Source organism: Scyliorhinus canicula, chromosome 23 (assembly GCF_902713615.1).
Source record: "Scyliorhinus canicula chromosome 23, sScyCan1.1, whole genome shotgun sequence".
NCBI classification, from domain to species: domain Eukaryota; kingdom Metazoa; phylum Chordata; class Chondrichthyes; order Carcharhiniformes; family Scyliorhinidae; genus Scyliorhinus; species Scyliorhinus canicula.
Window position 1 is genome coordinate 15437638 of NC_052168.1, and position 14622 is coordinate 15452259.

A 14622-nucleotide genomic window follows, 5' to 3' on the forward strand; every position below is an offset into this window, starting at 1 on the left:
GGGGGGTGTGGGGGGGCGGGTCGCTCCGGGGGGTGTGGGCGGGGGGCGGGTCGCTGGGGGGGGGGGGGGGGCGGGTCGCTGGGGGGGGGGGGGGCGGGTCGCTGGGGGGGGGGGCGGGTCGCTGAGGGGGGGGGGGCCGGTCGCTCGGGGGGGGGGGGCCGGTCGCTCGGGGGGGGGGGCCGGTCGCTCGGGGGGGGGGGGGCGGTCGCTCGGGGGGGGGGGGGGCGGTGGCTCGGGGGGGGGGGGCCGGTCGCTCGGGGGGGGGGGGGCGGGTCGCTCCGGGGGGGGGGGGGGCGGGTCGCTCCGGGGGGGGGGGGGGGGCAGGTCGCTCCGGGGGGGGCGGGGGGGCAGGTCGCTCCGGGGGGGGGCAGGTCGCTCCGGGGGGGGGGGGGCAGGTCGCTCCGGGGGGGGGGGGCAGGTCGCTCCGGGGGGGGGGCAGGTCGCTCCGGGGGGGGGGGCGGGGCGGGGCGGGTCGCTCCGGGGGGGGGGCGGGGCGGGTCGCTCCGGGGGGGGGGGGGGGGGGGGCGGGTCGCTCCGGGGGGGGGGCGGGGCGGGTCGCTCCGGGGGTGGGGGGCGGGGCAGGTCGCTCCGGGGGTGGGGGGCGGGGCAGGTCGCTCCGGGGGGGGGGGGCGGGGCGGGGCGGGTCGCTCTCCCTGTCCGGCCCGCCTTGCTGAGGGACGGTCAGTCAGTGTCTGTGCCGCGGGCCATGGCTCTGCCGCGAGCGCTGGTGTCGGCCGCCTGGTTGGTTGAGGCGGGCTGCGGGGGCCCGGGCGCTGGGCCGCGGGTGCTGGACGCCTCGTGGCACCTGCCCAAGCTGGGGCGGGACGCACGGCAGGAGTTCGGCGCCGGGCACGTGGCGGGCGCCGCCTTCTTCGAGCTGGACGGCTGCAGCGACCCGGCCGCCCCGGGCCGACACATGATGCCGGCGCCCGAGCACTTCGGCCGCTGCGCCGGCGAGCTGGGCATCGAGGGCCAGGACCACGTCGTGGTTTACGACGCCAGCGAGCTGGGCCAGTTCAGCGCGCCGAGGGTCTGGTGGATGTTCCGGGCGTTCGGCCACCCCGGGCCGGTGTCGGTGCTGGACGGCGGCTTGGCGGCCTGGAAGCGGGAGGGGCGGCCACTCACCCCGGAGCTGCAGTGCTATCCCCGCACCGACTACTGCCCCCACCCCAAACCCTGGGTCAAGACCTACCAGCAAGTCCTGGACAACATCCAGACTAAGGAGTTCCAGTTGGTGGATGCCAGAGCAGAGGGAAGATTCAGGGGCACACAACCTGAGCCCAGAGAAGGTCTCCCCACACTTTACTTCTCCATTCTTTCTCCCTCCTCACCATTGCATTTAACTCTTGCACTGAAGCTAAACTCTGCAGCAGGTCTCTTGGACTTCCACATTCCCTCTTCCTTTCCTGTAAATGCAAAGATCTGTTGACAATTAAGTCTGGGGACATGGCATTTATTGTGCATTGGCAGCTTTGGGGCGGTCTTGGTCGGGGGTGGGGTGGTTGGATTTGGAATGGTGGGTTGAGGTGCTGATGACCAAGAGCTGCTGCAAGTCCATCTTGTAGCATTCCAACAGTGGTTAGTTAGCACTGTTGCTTCACAGCGGCGGGGGTCCCAGGTTCGACTCCCGGCGTCGGTCTCTGCCTGTGCGGAGTCTGCACGTTGTTGCTTCAGAGCACCGGGGTCCCGGGTTCGACAGCCGGCTTGGCTCACTGTCTGTGCGGAGTCTGCACGTTGTTGGGTCCCGGGTTCGACTCCCGGCTTGGCTCACTGCCTGTGCGGAGTCTGCACGTTGTTGGGTCCCGGCTTCGCTCACTGCCTGTGCGGAGTCTGCACGTTGTTGGGTCCCGGGTTCGACTCCCGGCTTGGCACGCTGCCTGTGCGGAGTCTGCACGTTGTTGGGTCCCGGGTTAGATTCCCGGCTTGGCACACTGTCTGTGCGGAGTCTGCACGTTGTTGGGTCCCGGGTTAGATTGCCGGCTTGGCACACTGCCTGTGCGGAGTCTGCATGTTGTTGGGTCCCGGGTTCGACTCCCGGCTTGGCACACTGTCTGTGCGGAGTCTGCACGTTGTTGGGTCCCGGGTTAGATTCCCGGCTTGGCACACTGCCTGTGCGGAGTCTGCACGTTGTTGGGTCCCGGGTTCGACTCCCGGCTTGGCACACTGCCTGTGCGGAGTCTGCACGTTGTTGGGTCCCGGGTTCGACTCCCGGCTTGGCACACTGCCTGTGCGGAGTCTGCACGTTGTTGGGTCCCGGGTTCGACTCCCGGCTTGGCACACTGTCTGTGCGGAGTCTGCACGTTGTTGGGTCCCGGGTTAGATTCCCGGCTTGGCACACTGCCTGTGCGGAGTCTGCACGTTGTTGGGTCCCGGGTTCGACTCCCGGCTTGGCACACTGCCTGTGCGGAGTCTGCACGTGTTGGGTCCCGGGTTCGACTCCCTGCTTGGCACACTGCCTGTGCGGAGTCTGCACGTTGTTGGGTCCCGGGTTCGACTCCCTGCTTGGCACACTGCCTGTGCGGAGTCTGCACGTGTTGGGTCCCGGGTTCGACTCCCTGCTTGGCACACTGCCTGTGCGGAGTCTGCACGTTGTTGGGTCCCGGGTTCGACTCCCGGCTTGGCACACTGCCTGTGCGGAGTCTGCACGTTGTTGGGTCCCGGGTTCGACTCCCGGCTTGGCACACTGTCTGTGCGGAGTCTGCACGTTGTTGGGTCCCGGGTTAGATTCCCGGCTTGGCACACTGCCTGTGCGGAGTCTGCACGTTGTTGGGTCCCGGGTTCGACTCCCGGCTTGGCACACTGCCTGTGCGGAGTCTGCACGTTGTTGGGTCCCGGGTTCGACTCCCGGCTTGGCACACTGTCTGTGCGGAGTCTGCACGTTGTTGGGTCCCGGGTTAGATTCCCGGCTTGGCACACTGCCTGTGCGGAGTCTGCACGTTGTTGGGTCCCGGGTTCGACTCCCGGCTTGGCACACTGCCTGTGCGGAGTCTGCACGTTGTTGGGTCCCGGGTTAGATTCCCGGCTTGGCACACTGCCTGTGCGGAGTCTGCACGTTGTTGGGTCCCGGGTTCGACTCCCGGCTTGGCACACTGTCTGTGCGGCGTCTGGACGTTTACCCAGCATCTGCGTGGGTTTCCTCCCACAAAATCTTGCTTGTTAGGCAAATTGGACTTTCTGAATTCTCCCTCAGTGTACACGAACAGGTGCCGGAATGTGGCGACTAGGGGCTTTTCACAGTAACTTCATTGCAATGTTAATGTAAGCCTATTTGTGAGAATGATAACGATTATTATTGTTATATTGTTACCTGCAGTAGTTGTTAAATAACCAAGAGGGAAGGGCAGCACGGTGGCCTAGTGGTTAGCACAACCGCCTCACGGCGCTGAGGTCCCAGGTTCGATCCCGGCTCTGGGCACTGTCCGTGTGGAGTTTGCACACGTATTCTCCCCGTGTCTGCGTGGGTTTCGCCCCCACAACCCAAAAATGTTCAGAGTAGGTGGATTGGCCACGCTAAATTGCCCCTTAATAGAAAACATAATTGGGTAATCTAAATTTTTTTTTAAATAACCAAGAGGGTCAATGAGCTCCTTATTCCTTCAACTCTTGTCGGTGTGGGACTACCATCGTACGTAGAAAGTAGAGACAGACTTGTGTAAAATGTGTGTAGCTCTTGCTGAATATTAAGATTACCCGAAAAGAATACTTCTAAAAAATCGATGTGTAAATAATGTAGGGAAACGGTTGAGCTGGGAGCACTGTCCCACAGGTGTGGGGACAGCCTGTGATACCTGTGTTGGTGTTGCGCTGGTTGTTATTGTTGTTTCTGTTTTGTTCGGCAAAGTTTGGATATTAAGTGCAAAATGCCAACAAAAATATTTTTTTAACAAAATAGGAACAGGAACGGGCCATTTGCCCTTTCGAGACTTCTCCGCCATTTAATATGACCTATGTATCTCAACGCCATACTCCCACACTCTCCCCATAACCCTTGATACCTGACTATACAGCCCTGACTGGGTATAAATGGTGGGGCGAATGACCTTCCATAAAAAGGCTTTGGTTGGGTGGCGCAGTGGTAAGCACTGCTGACACACTGTGCCGAGGTCCTGGGTTCAATCTTGGACCCGGGTCACTGACCATGTGGAGTTTGCACATTCTCCCCGTGTCTGTGTGGGTCTCATCCCCACAACCCAAAAAGATGTGCAGGCTAGGTGGTTTGGCCACGCTAAATTGGCCCTTAATTTTAAAAAGAGACGAGGGTGAATCAGATTGTTTTCTTAAGAATTAAATTTCGACACCTCCATGATCACTTTTACCGATGTGCTCCAGATGCTTAAAAGCAAATTCAAATTCTCCAACTGGTGTTGTGTAAAGTATGTTGTGAAATGTTAAAACCCAAATGAAAAATATATTTTTTTTAATTTTCCAACTGGTATGGGCTTTCAAATACTGTCATCCAGCTGCGCTTCCCGTGATTTGCTCATCTGCTGTTTGAGGGAGACTTTTTGTTTAATCTTATAGCATGACAGAAGCACTGCCTGTTCAAGCTACTCGTGTTGTGAGTTTGCAATACTGGTGGTTAGGTGCTCGACAACCGCGCAATAAAACACTATTACCTGTGAGGTAACCTTAACCCGCTGCTTCCAGTTCTTACATTCCTCGACTTCCTGAAATGTGTTCTAACTGTCAGAGTCACCGACTCAGAAAACCCATTCCGATGTGTGTTGTATTGACTTGTTTTTTTGATGCTTTTTTTGCATCACTGATGACAAATGTGGTGTAATTCAGGATCAGTTGGAAATCCCAGCATGTTCCTCTAACGTTTGCAAAAGGCAGAAAAGACCAAAACTACAATGGGGTCCATGGGGACCATATGTCAAGACCATGTTATGACAAGGTCCTTTCAAAAGTGTGGTAACACAGTGGTTAGCACAGTTGCTTCACACCTCCAGGGTCCCAAGTTCGATTCCTTTTTTAAAAAATTTTAAAGTACCCAATTCATTTTTTTCCAATTAAGGGGCAATTTAGCGTGTTCAATCCAACTACCTTGCACATCTTTCTGTTGTGGGGGCGAAACCCACGCAAACACAGGGAGAATGTGCAAACTCCACACAGACAGTGACCCAGAGCCGGGATTATACCTGGGACCTCGGCGCCGTGAGTCTACAGTGCTAACCACTGTACGATTCCTGGCTTGGGTCACTGTCTAAGCGGAGTCTGCACATTCTCCCTGTGTCTGTGTGGGTTTGCTCCGGTTTCCTCCCACAGTCTAACGATGTGCAGGTCAGGTGGATTGGCCATTCTAAATTACCCTTCATATCCAAAAAGGTGGAGTGGGGTTACGGGGATAGGGTGCTCTTCCAAGGGCTGGTGCAGACACGATGGGCCAAATGGCCTCCTCCTGCACTGTAAATTCTATGAAAAGGGCCAAGCCCGTAGCCAGAATAATGCAGAGATTCAGATAACCTGATTAAAATGGGCACGTAAACCTATAAACCATCTTGACAGATTTTGGAGATTATTCAGGAGGCACAACAGAAATTCATCCCAAGGAGGGGGAAACGTGCCAGGGGGAGGACAAGGCAACCATGGACGACAAAGGAAGTCAAGAACAGCATAAAAGTAAAGGGAAAAGCATACAATGTGGTGAGGATTAATGGGAAGCCAGAGGATTGGTAAGCCTTTAAAAGCGAGCAGAGGACAACAAAAAAATCAATAAGGGGAGGAGGAGGTGGTGAAATATGAGTGTAAGCAAACTAATAAAATAAAAGAAGATTGCAAGAGTTTTTTTTCAATATATATAAAAGGTAAGAGAGAGGCAAGAATAGACATTGGGCCATTGAGAAATTAGGCTGGAGAAGTAGTAACAGGGAACAAAGAAATGGTAGAGGAACTGAATAGTCACTAAGCATCAGTCTTCACTGGTTTACAGGGTTGGGATGGAGGTGTGGGCTTGGGTGGGGTGCTCTTTCTAAGGGCCAGTGCAGACTCAATGGAAATTCTAAGTTTCTCGGAAATATATTTTTGAATTTTCCGTAACATTTTGAATTTCTGATCGTACTGGTACGAAGCAGCTGGAATCGCTCATTTTTAAATCCACATTGTGTGTTGTATTGTGGAAACACAGGTAGCCGAGCCCATTTTTCTCCCATTCAATTCAAATTGCCTCAAACGTCCCTCTCTTTTGTATTCCATCCTTGAAAAAGATTAAATTTCGGTGTGTTTTACATTGGCTGAATCAGCAAATTCTCTACTCATTCATTCTGTTCGGACATTGAAAGTCTCTCTGGCAACGCTACTGTTATTCCTCCTTCATTTCTCCCCCCTGCCTATGGCTATGCTGTTCTCTGCCTCCATTATTCATCAACACATTTCAGGACCACGAGAATTGACCAACTTGCCTTCTCTTCCACTGCCAGATGAGCGATTCTCTCGACATCTTTGAGGTCTTGCACTCACAAAATTGCTATTTGTTCCTGATAATGTTTTCTTTGATTTAAACTTGGAAGTGGCCCCTAAGATCCAGGAGTGATTAGTTGATCCATTTTTGCTCCCAACAAGTTGTCACAATTGGATTTTTCTCCCCCAGTGCCTTACTGTCATGGCAAAAGGACGCTTTCCATATTCTCTCTGTCACAGTTGTGTGACAATTGCATCACTCCGTTCTTGAGTGGCCAACAATTCCTCTCAGTTTTCCCCCACCAGTTGGCCATCTTTTAGGCAAAAAAGAAAGACAGTACATCATCGGTTATGTATAGAATGTAGAAACAAAAGTAAACCTGCGTTTGAAACCAAAGCGCAAGTTTTGGTAGATGAAATGAGGAGGACAAACTTTTATGAACAGCAAATCAACGACAAGAGCAGCTTGATCTTGTAAGGTGTTCAGGATTAACTGTTGCCCGTAATTATATTGACTGCTAAGATAGCCACCACTTTGCTCCAACTCCTTTTCAGTATGTAAACACTACAGGTGCGTGCTGTGTCCAACTGGTGAGGGGTATTGTGTAACATGAAAATAGCCTTATCACTGCCAGTGATTTGACTTTGTATGCTATAATTAGCACCTGGGACAAAACCTACAAAACTCGCTTAACGTCCAGAAAAATCAATGTGACCTGGACAAAGTATAAGGACCGCCACTTTGATGGTTTTTAGCAAAGTATGAAACTAAAGACAGCTTTCGCTTTATTTTTATTTTTACCACTTGAATCTCTACTTACCATGTTGGAGGGGTTGTAAAACCTCAGGTGGAAACTTAGTGTTCATGGACTATATTACGTTTATGGATTATATCACGTTGATTTGCTGTTCATTAGTGCATAGGCCTCATAGCCCTCCTATTACTCCAGGCCCTCGTTCCATCTACCAATACCTGCGCTTTGGTTTCAAACACTGTTTTACTGTGTTTCCACATTCTATAACATACATATGACGTGCATACTCTCACACGCACACACTCTCTCTCACATTCCTCTTCACACTCTCACAGGCTCTCTTCACAGACTTTCTCTTCCGTCCCAGCAACTTTCACCCCACTTTGGTTCCGGCGCTCTTCAACGCACTCTCTAACACGCTCACTTTGCTGGATTTAACCACGTCAGCAGCCTACTTTAGATAGAATTTACAGTGCCATTCGGCCCATCGAGTGCACCGGCTCTTGGAAAGAGCACCCTACCCAAGGTCAACACCGCCAACCTATCCCCATAACTCAGTAACCCCACCCAACACTAATGGCAATTTTGGACACTAAGGGGAATTTATCATGGCCAATCCACCTAACTTGCACATCTTTGGACTGTGGGAGGAAACCGAAGCACCCGGAGGAAACCCACGCAGACACGGGGAGGATGTGCAGACAGACAGTGACCCAAGCCGGAATCGAACCTGGGACCCTGCAGCTGTGAAGCGATTGTGCTATCCACAATGCTACCGTGCTGCCCACCTCTTGTAATCCCTGCCCTACCCTGTAAAGCACCTTGGGGCTCGATATTCCCTTGGTCACTGTGTGGTCACTGTGTAAAAGGAAATGTTATTTTTCAGTGAGGCCCCCCCCCCCCCCCTCCCCCCACCCCAATCATGGGAGAATTTTGTTCCACGTTCGCGATCAAAGACCAAGCAGGACAGAGATGCGATCCTGACTTGCAACGGGTTTTTACGTTTTTGACATTTTCCTTTGCTAATGATGGGAAAAGTTGTGAAGGGCGGCAGACTTTTGGGTGAAACATAAACTAAGGCCTTGTCTTCATCATTGGATGTAAAGGATCTCTTGTGGTGTACTCGGCCAATATTTATAACTCCGCCAACATCACAGATTACCTGGTCATTTATCTCGTTGCTAACAGTGGAATCCTGCAGTGTGTATCCCCAAGCAGCCACTGAGCTTCAGAAACACTTCATTGGTGATGAAGTGTATGCAGACGTTGTGGAAGGTGGTTTATAAGTGTAGGTTGGATCTTAACACGATGGGCCGTAACAATTCATAGAATCTACAGTGCAGAAGGAGGCCATTCAGCACATTGAGTCTGCACTGGCCCCTGGAAAGGGCACCCTACCTAAGCCCACACCTCCACTCTATCCCCGTAACCCAGCAACCCCACCTAACCTTTTTGGACACTTAAGGGGCAATTTAGCGTGGCCAATCCACCTAAACTGCACATTTTTGGACTGTGGGAGGAAACCCACGCAGACATGGGGAGAACGTGCAGACTCCGCACAGACAGTGGCCCAAGCCGGGAATCGAACCCGAGACCCTAGAGCTGTGATGCAACGGTGCTAGCGTACTATCCATTCTGCGATTCTTTATTCTCTGGTCGAAAGCTGATGGGTGGCAAACCTGCGCTCCCCGAACCGCACGTTGGAAACTGGTTCTGTTTTCGCGTCAGGGTGTGTTTATTATGCAACCCCTAGATTACTGGTTCAGTGAGAGTCCGAGCAATAACATCAGTGTTGATTCAGTCACAAATGATTGATCAAGCATTCAGCAATCGGATTCTTCAAAGGGGCAGAACGTTTCTTCTTTGATTTTTACCTGTGGGCATCATCTCTCATCAATCACGTTCCAGGTTGTAAACAGACATCAAAATATTCCACTGACCTCTTCCCGTGTCAATTCAAAGTAACGGGCGGGATCTTGCCAGAGTGTGGCTCAGACTGAAAACCGGCGTGTAGTTCTCCAGTCGCACTGCCCAGTTTTCTCGCCGGACATTGAACCTCTTTAAAGAAAACAAAATGAGTGGGTGTGGGGCTTTAATTGTCTCTGCGCCGCCAGAGGGATTCCTCCGACTGATTCTCATTTGGCCAAACACCCGGTGTAATCTCACATCGGCATGGTATGGATATTTAGTGGGGGCCGGCTCATCAATAATATTTAAATGCCTTAAAATCTACGTGGGTGTGAATCTTATGACATCTCTGGCAACGGGTGGGAAAAATCTGGAAATGCGATCTCTCCGGAAAGAATCACGTTTCCCGATTAGTGTGGGCTCAAACTCACTCCCAATATGTCTGATTCGAGGGATCTGGAGGTATTGTTTCCTATATCTGTTTCCTGAAACATATTAACTGGACCGTGGAAATCTCTCTTGTCAATAATAATGACCATGTTTACTACCGCAGGCACAATAATTGTCCTTGGATTGTTTGTTTTATGAGCAACCAGGGTTTCTGCTTCTTCTGGAAACACATCACCATGTTTGGATTATCCGGAGCAGGTTGTTCGGAAGTCTAGAGGTAGAAGCATAGATTTGTTACAGCACAGAATAATCTTTATTAATAGTGTCACAAGTAGGCTTACATAAACACTGCAATGAAGTTACTGTGAAAATCCCCTAGTCACCATATTCTGGCGCATCATAGAGTTATCATAGAATTTAGAGTGCAGAAGGAGGCAATTCGGCCCAGGACCGGCTCTTGGAAAGAGCACCCTACCCACGGTCAACACCTCCACCCTATCCCCATAATGCACCCAACACTAAGGGCAATTTTGGACACTAAAGGGCAATTTATCATGGCCAATCCACCTAACCTGCACATCTTTGGACTGTGGGAGGAAACCAGAGCACCCGGAGGAAACCCACACACACACACACGGGGAGGATGTGCGGACTCCGCACAGACAGTGACCCAAGCCGGAATCGAACCTGGGACCCTGGAGCTGTGAAGCAATTGTGCTATCCACAATGCTACCCTACTGCCACAGAGGGAGAATTCAGAATGTCCAATTCACCTCACAAGCACGTCTTGTGGGAGGAAACTGGAGCACCCGGAGGAAACCCACGCAGACACGGGGAGAACGTGCAAATTCCGCACAGACAGAGACCCAAGCCGGGAATCAATCCTGGGATCCTGGTGCTGTGAAGCAACAGTGCTAACCACTGTCCTACCATGCAAGGAGGCCATTTGGTCCATCAGGTCTGTGCCAGCTCTCTGAAGGAGCAATTTCCCAAGTAACATCCCCCCCCCCCCCCACCATCCGCCATATCCCTGCACGTTCTTCTTTTTCAAATAATAAACCCTCTCCAATGCCTCAATTGGCACTACCTCAGCCACCAGTCTCGGGCCGTGTTTTCCAAATCTTAACCACTGGCTGCGTGAAAAGCTTTTTCCTCGTGTCGCCATTGCTTCCTTCGCCAATTACTCTAAATCTCTGCCCCTTGGTTCTCCATCCTTCCACCAATGGAAGTAGTTTTTTAAACCTACCTGCACTTGTCCAGACCCCTCAAGATTGTGAACACAGGGGCAGCACAGTGGTGCAATGGTTGGCATTGCTGCCTCGGCGCTGAAGTCTCAGGTTTGATCCCGGCTCTGGGTCCGTGTGGACATTCTCCCCGTGTTTATGTGGGGTTTCGCCCCTACAACCCAAAGATGTGCAGGGTAGGTGGATTGGTCACGCTAAATTGCCTCTCCATTGGAAAATTAATTGGGTACTCTAAATTTTAAAAAACAAAAACGCACCTCGACCAAATCTCCTCCAACCTTCTTTCTGCCAAGGGAAACAGCCCCAATACAAGAGCAAATTACTGCGGATGCTGGAATCTGAAACAAAAATGCTGGGCAATCTCAGCAGGTCTGACAGGGTCTGTGGAGAGAGAAGGGAGCTAACATTTCAAGGCTGGATGACTCATTGTCAAAACTGACAAACATCTCCAATCGATCCACGTAACAAGCTCTTTGTCCCTAAAACCATCCTCATGATGAATCTTTGCTGCAGTCTTTCTAACGCATTCACATCCTCCAGAAGTGGATACAGTACTCCAGTTCAGGCTGAATATCGCTTTACAGAAGTTTAACATAACTTTGCTTTTGTACGCTATGCCATTATTGATTGAGCCTCAGATGCTGTGTGCTTTATCAACTGCTTCCCCAACCTGTCCTGCCACCTTCAATGATTGAAGCACATGTTCATCAGGTCCCTCTGCTCCCACATCCTCTTTAGAGTTTACACGAGGGGCGGAGCTGTAACTTCGCAGATAATCTTTCATTGTAACACTGAGAGACAAAGAAGCACCTTGTATCTTCATCAGGGTGGCACGGTGGTTAGCACGATTGCCTCAGAGCTCCAGGGACTTGGGCTCAATTCCAGGCTTGGGTGACTGTGTGGGTGTGGAGTTTGCACTTTCTCCCTGCGCCTGCGTAGGTTTCCTCCGGGTGCTCCGGTTTCCTCCCACAGTCCAAAGATGTGCAGGTCAGGTGGATTGGCTGTGCTAAATTCCCCCTTAAATGCCCAAAGGTGTGCAGGTTAGGTGGGGTTACAGGGATAGGGCAGGGGAGTGGGCTTGAGTAGGGTGTTCTTTCCGAGGGCCGGTGTAGACTCAATGGGCTGAATGGCCTCCTCCTGCACTGTAGGAATTCCAAAACTTCCGTTCTGCTCCGTTTCCACATGGCTTTGCAACTGCGTCTTGAATCCTAATCATACAATTTTACTTAAATTGTTGTTAACCCTTATTTTTTCCCTTTCAGGATTGGGCACAGATTTGTAAGCACAGACATGATATCACCCAGTGAGTGGCACGGTGGCGCAGTGGTTAGCACTGCTGCATCACTGTGCTGAGGACTGGGTTCCATCCCAGCCCCGGGTCATTGTCTGTGTGGAGTTTGCACATTCTCCCCATGTCTGCCTGGGTCTCACCCCCACAAACCAAAAAGATGTGCAGAGTGGGTGAATTGGCGACTCTAAATTGCCCCTTCTTTGGAAAAAATTAATTGCATACTATTTTTTTAAAATTTAAATGAAAGATAAAATGAAGTATTCCCACTGTGGTAATCAGCATTGCCTTTGATCATTGTCACAACTGCTGTTGACCTGGAACTGTGCTGGGTTTGACCCAATTCATCATCTGTGTCATCTTATTTCTCTAGGTATTAAGCCTGGCCACATCCCCAACAGCATCAACATTCCCTTTACTAGCTTCACGAACCCAGAGACCCTAAAGATGAAGAGCGAACAGGAGATTCGGTGTCTGTTTGAGGACCACAATGTCGACCTGAACAAACCACTGGTGGCGACCTGTGGCACCGGGGTCACCGCCTGCCACGTGGCTCTCGGTGCCTACATCTGTGGGAAAGAAGACGTCATGATCTACGATGGATCCTGGGTGGAGTGGTTCACACGCGCTGACCCGAGCAACATCATCTCGGAGTCAAATTGAACAGGCAGCACCAAAATCAACCTTTTAAAGGTGTACTGTTCCAGCATCAATATTAGTAGTTAAATGAATGAGTCCCTCTTTTTATTTGACTAGCGTAAGGGCACTTGTTTATTGTGTTTGGGGGGGGGGGGGGGGGGGGGGAATCCGTTAAAATAAAACTACTTTAAAAGGTTTAATTTACTCCATGTTAAAGAGGTACCTGCTAGTACTTGGCGGGTGCACTTCACTGGGCTGGTGAAAACAATAGATGGCTTTCATTGGTTGTCATAATTGCCTGTTTCTCAAATAGCTGATTAAACTGGAGGGTTTTCGCAAAACAAGAGTGGGGCGGTGGGGGAAAGAGCAGCGAAGGATTGATGGCTGGTCTTCAACAACTCAAGAATGATGAGTTAGTGATAAAACAGCGAGGGAGGGAGGGATATGTGAGCATGAGGGGGCAATCCATTTCTGGGAAAAATTGACATCTGCCAGAACCATTAATGGATTAAAAATCAAAAATTCCCCATTTTTTCTTTGCGAAACTGCTTCATCTTCACCCTTGGGCTTGAGTGTCAACTGCTCCGTAACATATCCCACATTGCTTCTCACAGTGAGTTACTCCTTATTCGCAGTGATTGTTCTATATGTAGCCAAGATTTCAAAGTGAGACCAGATGGTTTTGATGCGTTTAGGATGCCAGATGTTGAAATCTGAGCCTGGATTGTCTTCCCCAGGAAAATTGTTTGCCCAAGTTCCACTTCCAAATTTACAGAGTTCCAGATGTGAGCACAAGTCGTGTTTTCAACCCACGTCAACAGGGGTGGCACATTTGGGTCAGGGGTTGAGGTTGCTCACGGCGTAAGGGAAATGGAGACCAAGTCTCTGCTCTGCCCTATTCCTGACCTAAGCCATGCCCAGTGAAGGCTAAAATGCTTCCCTTCAGCAAGGAAGAGATATTGGACGAGGCAGTGATACCTGAGTTGGAACTTAATGTCATCCTCCAGCCTTCTGGATTTTCTCCAAGGGAATTGAACCTATCTTCTGGGCAGGACAGGTTTCTAAGCCAGTGGACAGTAATTTAACCCAAGCGTGCATCCTCTTGTCCTTAAGAGTTCAAATTGAAAACCCTTCCACCGGTCATTTAACCCAGTAGAATTGGCCTGTGTTGCTGAATAAATAGCATCTGAATTGAATCCAAAGATTGCATGCAATGGCTATTTCCAGATGTTGCAATGAAACCTGTTTCCTTTGGGTAATTTTCAGTTCTGTTCTCCAGTAATATGTCTGACTTTGCTTCTGGCCCCTTCTCAATCTTTGTAGACCCAGTGAGTACTGAAATGTGCCTCTCATTTTCCGAGTCCCACACACTGGCCAAGTGTGCTGTCTCACAGATTTAAGGAATGCACCGGAGACGGAGTTGGGACATTATTCCAAAATTACACAGACAAAGCCTTCCCTGTGCACCCCTACCGCTGATGAAACGAACAATGAGGTGGAGGATGCCGGGATACACACCAAAATCACCTGTTGCTGTACCAGTTGGCCGTGTGGCCAGCCAAAGCATTTGATTAAACCCTGCAAATTTCAAAGAGTTTGTGAGAGACAACTATGTCAGAAGTCTTTTAGAGGGAGTCATAATTAAGATGCATGAGTGCTAAAGGTCGGATTATTCAGATTACATAAGAATACAAAGTAAGGGGCAGCACGGTGGCCTAGTGGTTAGCACAGCTGCCTCACGGTGCTGAGGTCCCAGGTTCGATCCCGGCTCTGGGTCACTGTCCGTGTGGAGTTTGCACATTCTCCCCGTGTCTGCGTGGGTTTTGCCCCCACAACCTAAAAATGTGCAGAGTAGGTGGATTGGCCACGCTACATTGCCCCCTTAATTGGAAAAAATAATTGGATAATCTAAATTTTAAAATTAAAAAAAAAAAGAATACAAAGTAAGTGGTTAGCATTGCTGCCTATGACGCTGAGGACCCGGGTTCGAATCCTGGCC

At 51.0% G+C, this 14622-nt stretch overlaps 1 protein-coding gene across 1 annotated transcript; it reads left to right on the plus strand.

The window, feature by feature from the left end:
• The first annotated feature begins 665 nt into the window (after positions 1 to 665).
• Positions 666 to 14215, plus strand: mpst (mercaptopyruvate sulfurtransferase). Its single transcript, XM_038783442.1, has 2 exons — positions 666 to 1289; positions 12358 to 14215. The coding sequence occupies exons 1-2, from the start codon at positions 707 to 709 to the stop codon at positions 12645 to 12647; spliced, it is 873 nt and encodes a 290-aa protein (XP_038639370.1). The 5' UTR covers positions 666 to 706; the 3' UTR covers positions 12648 to 14215.
• Positions 14216 to 14622: the final 407 nt, after the last annotated feature.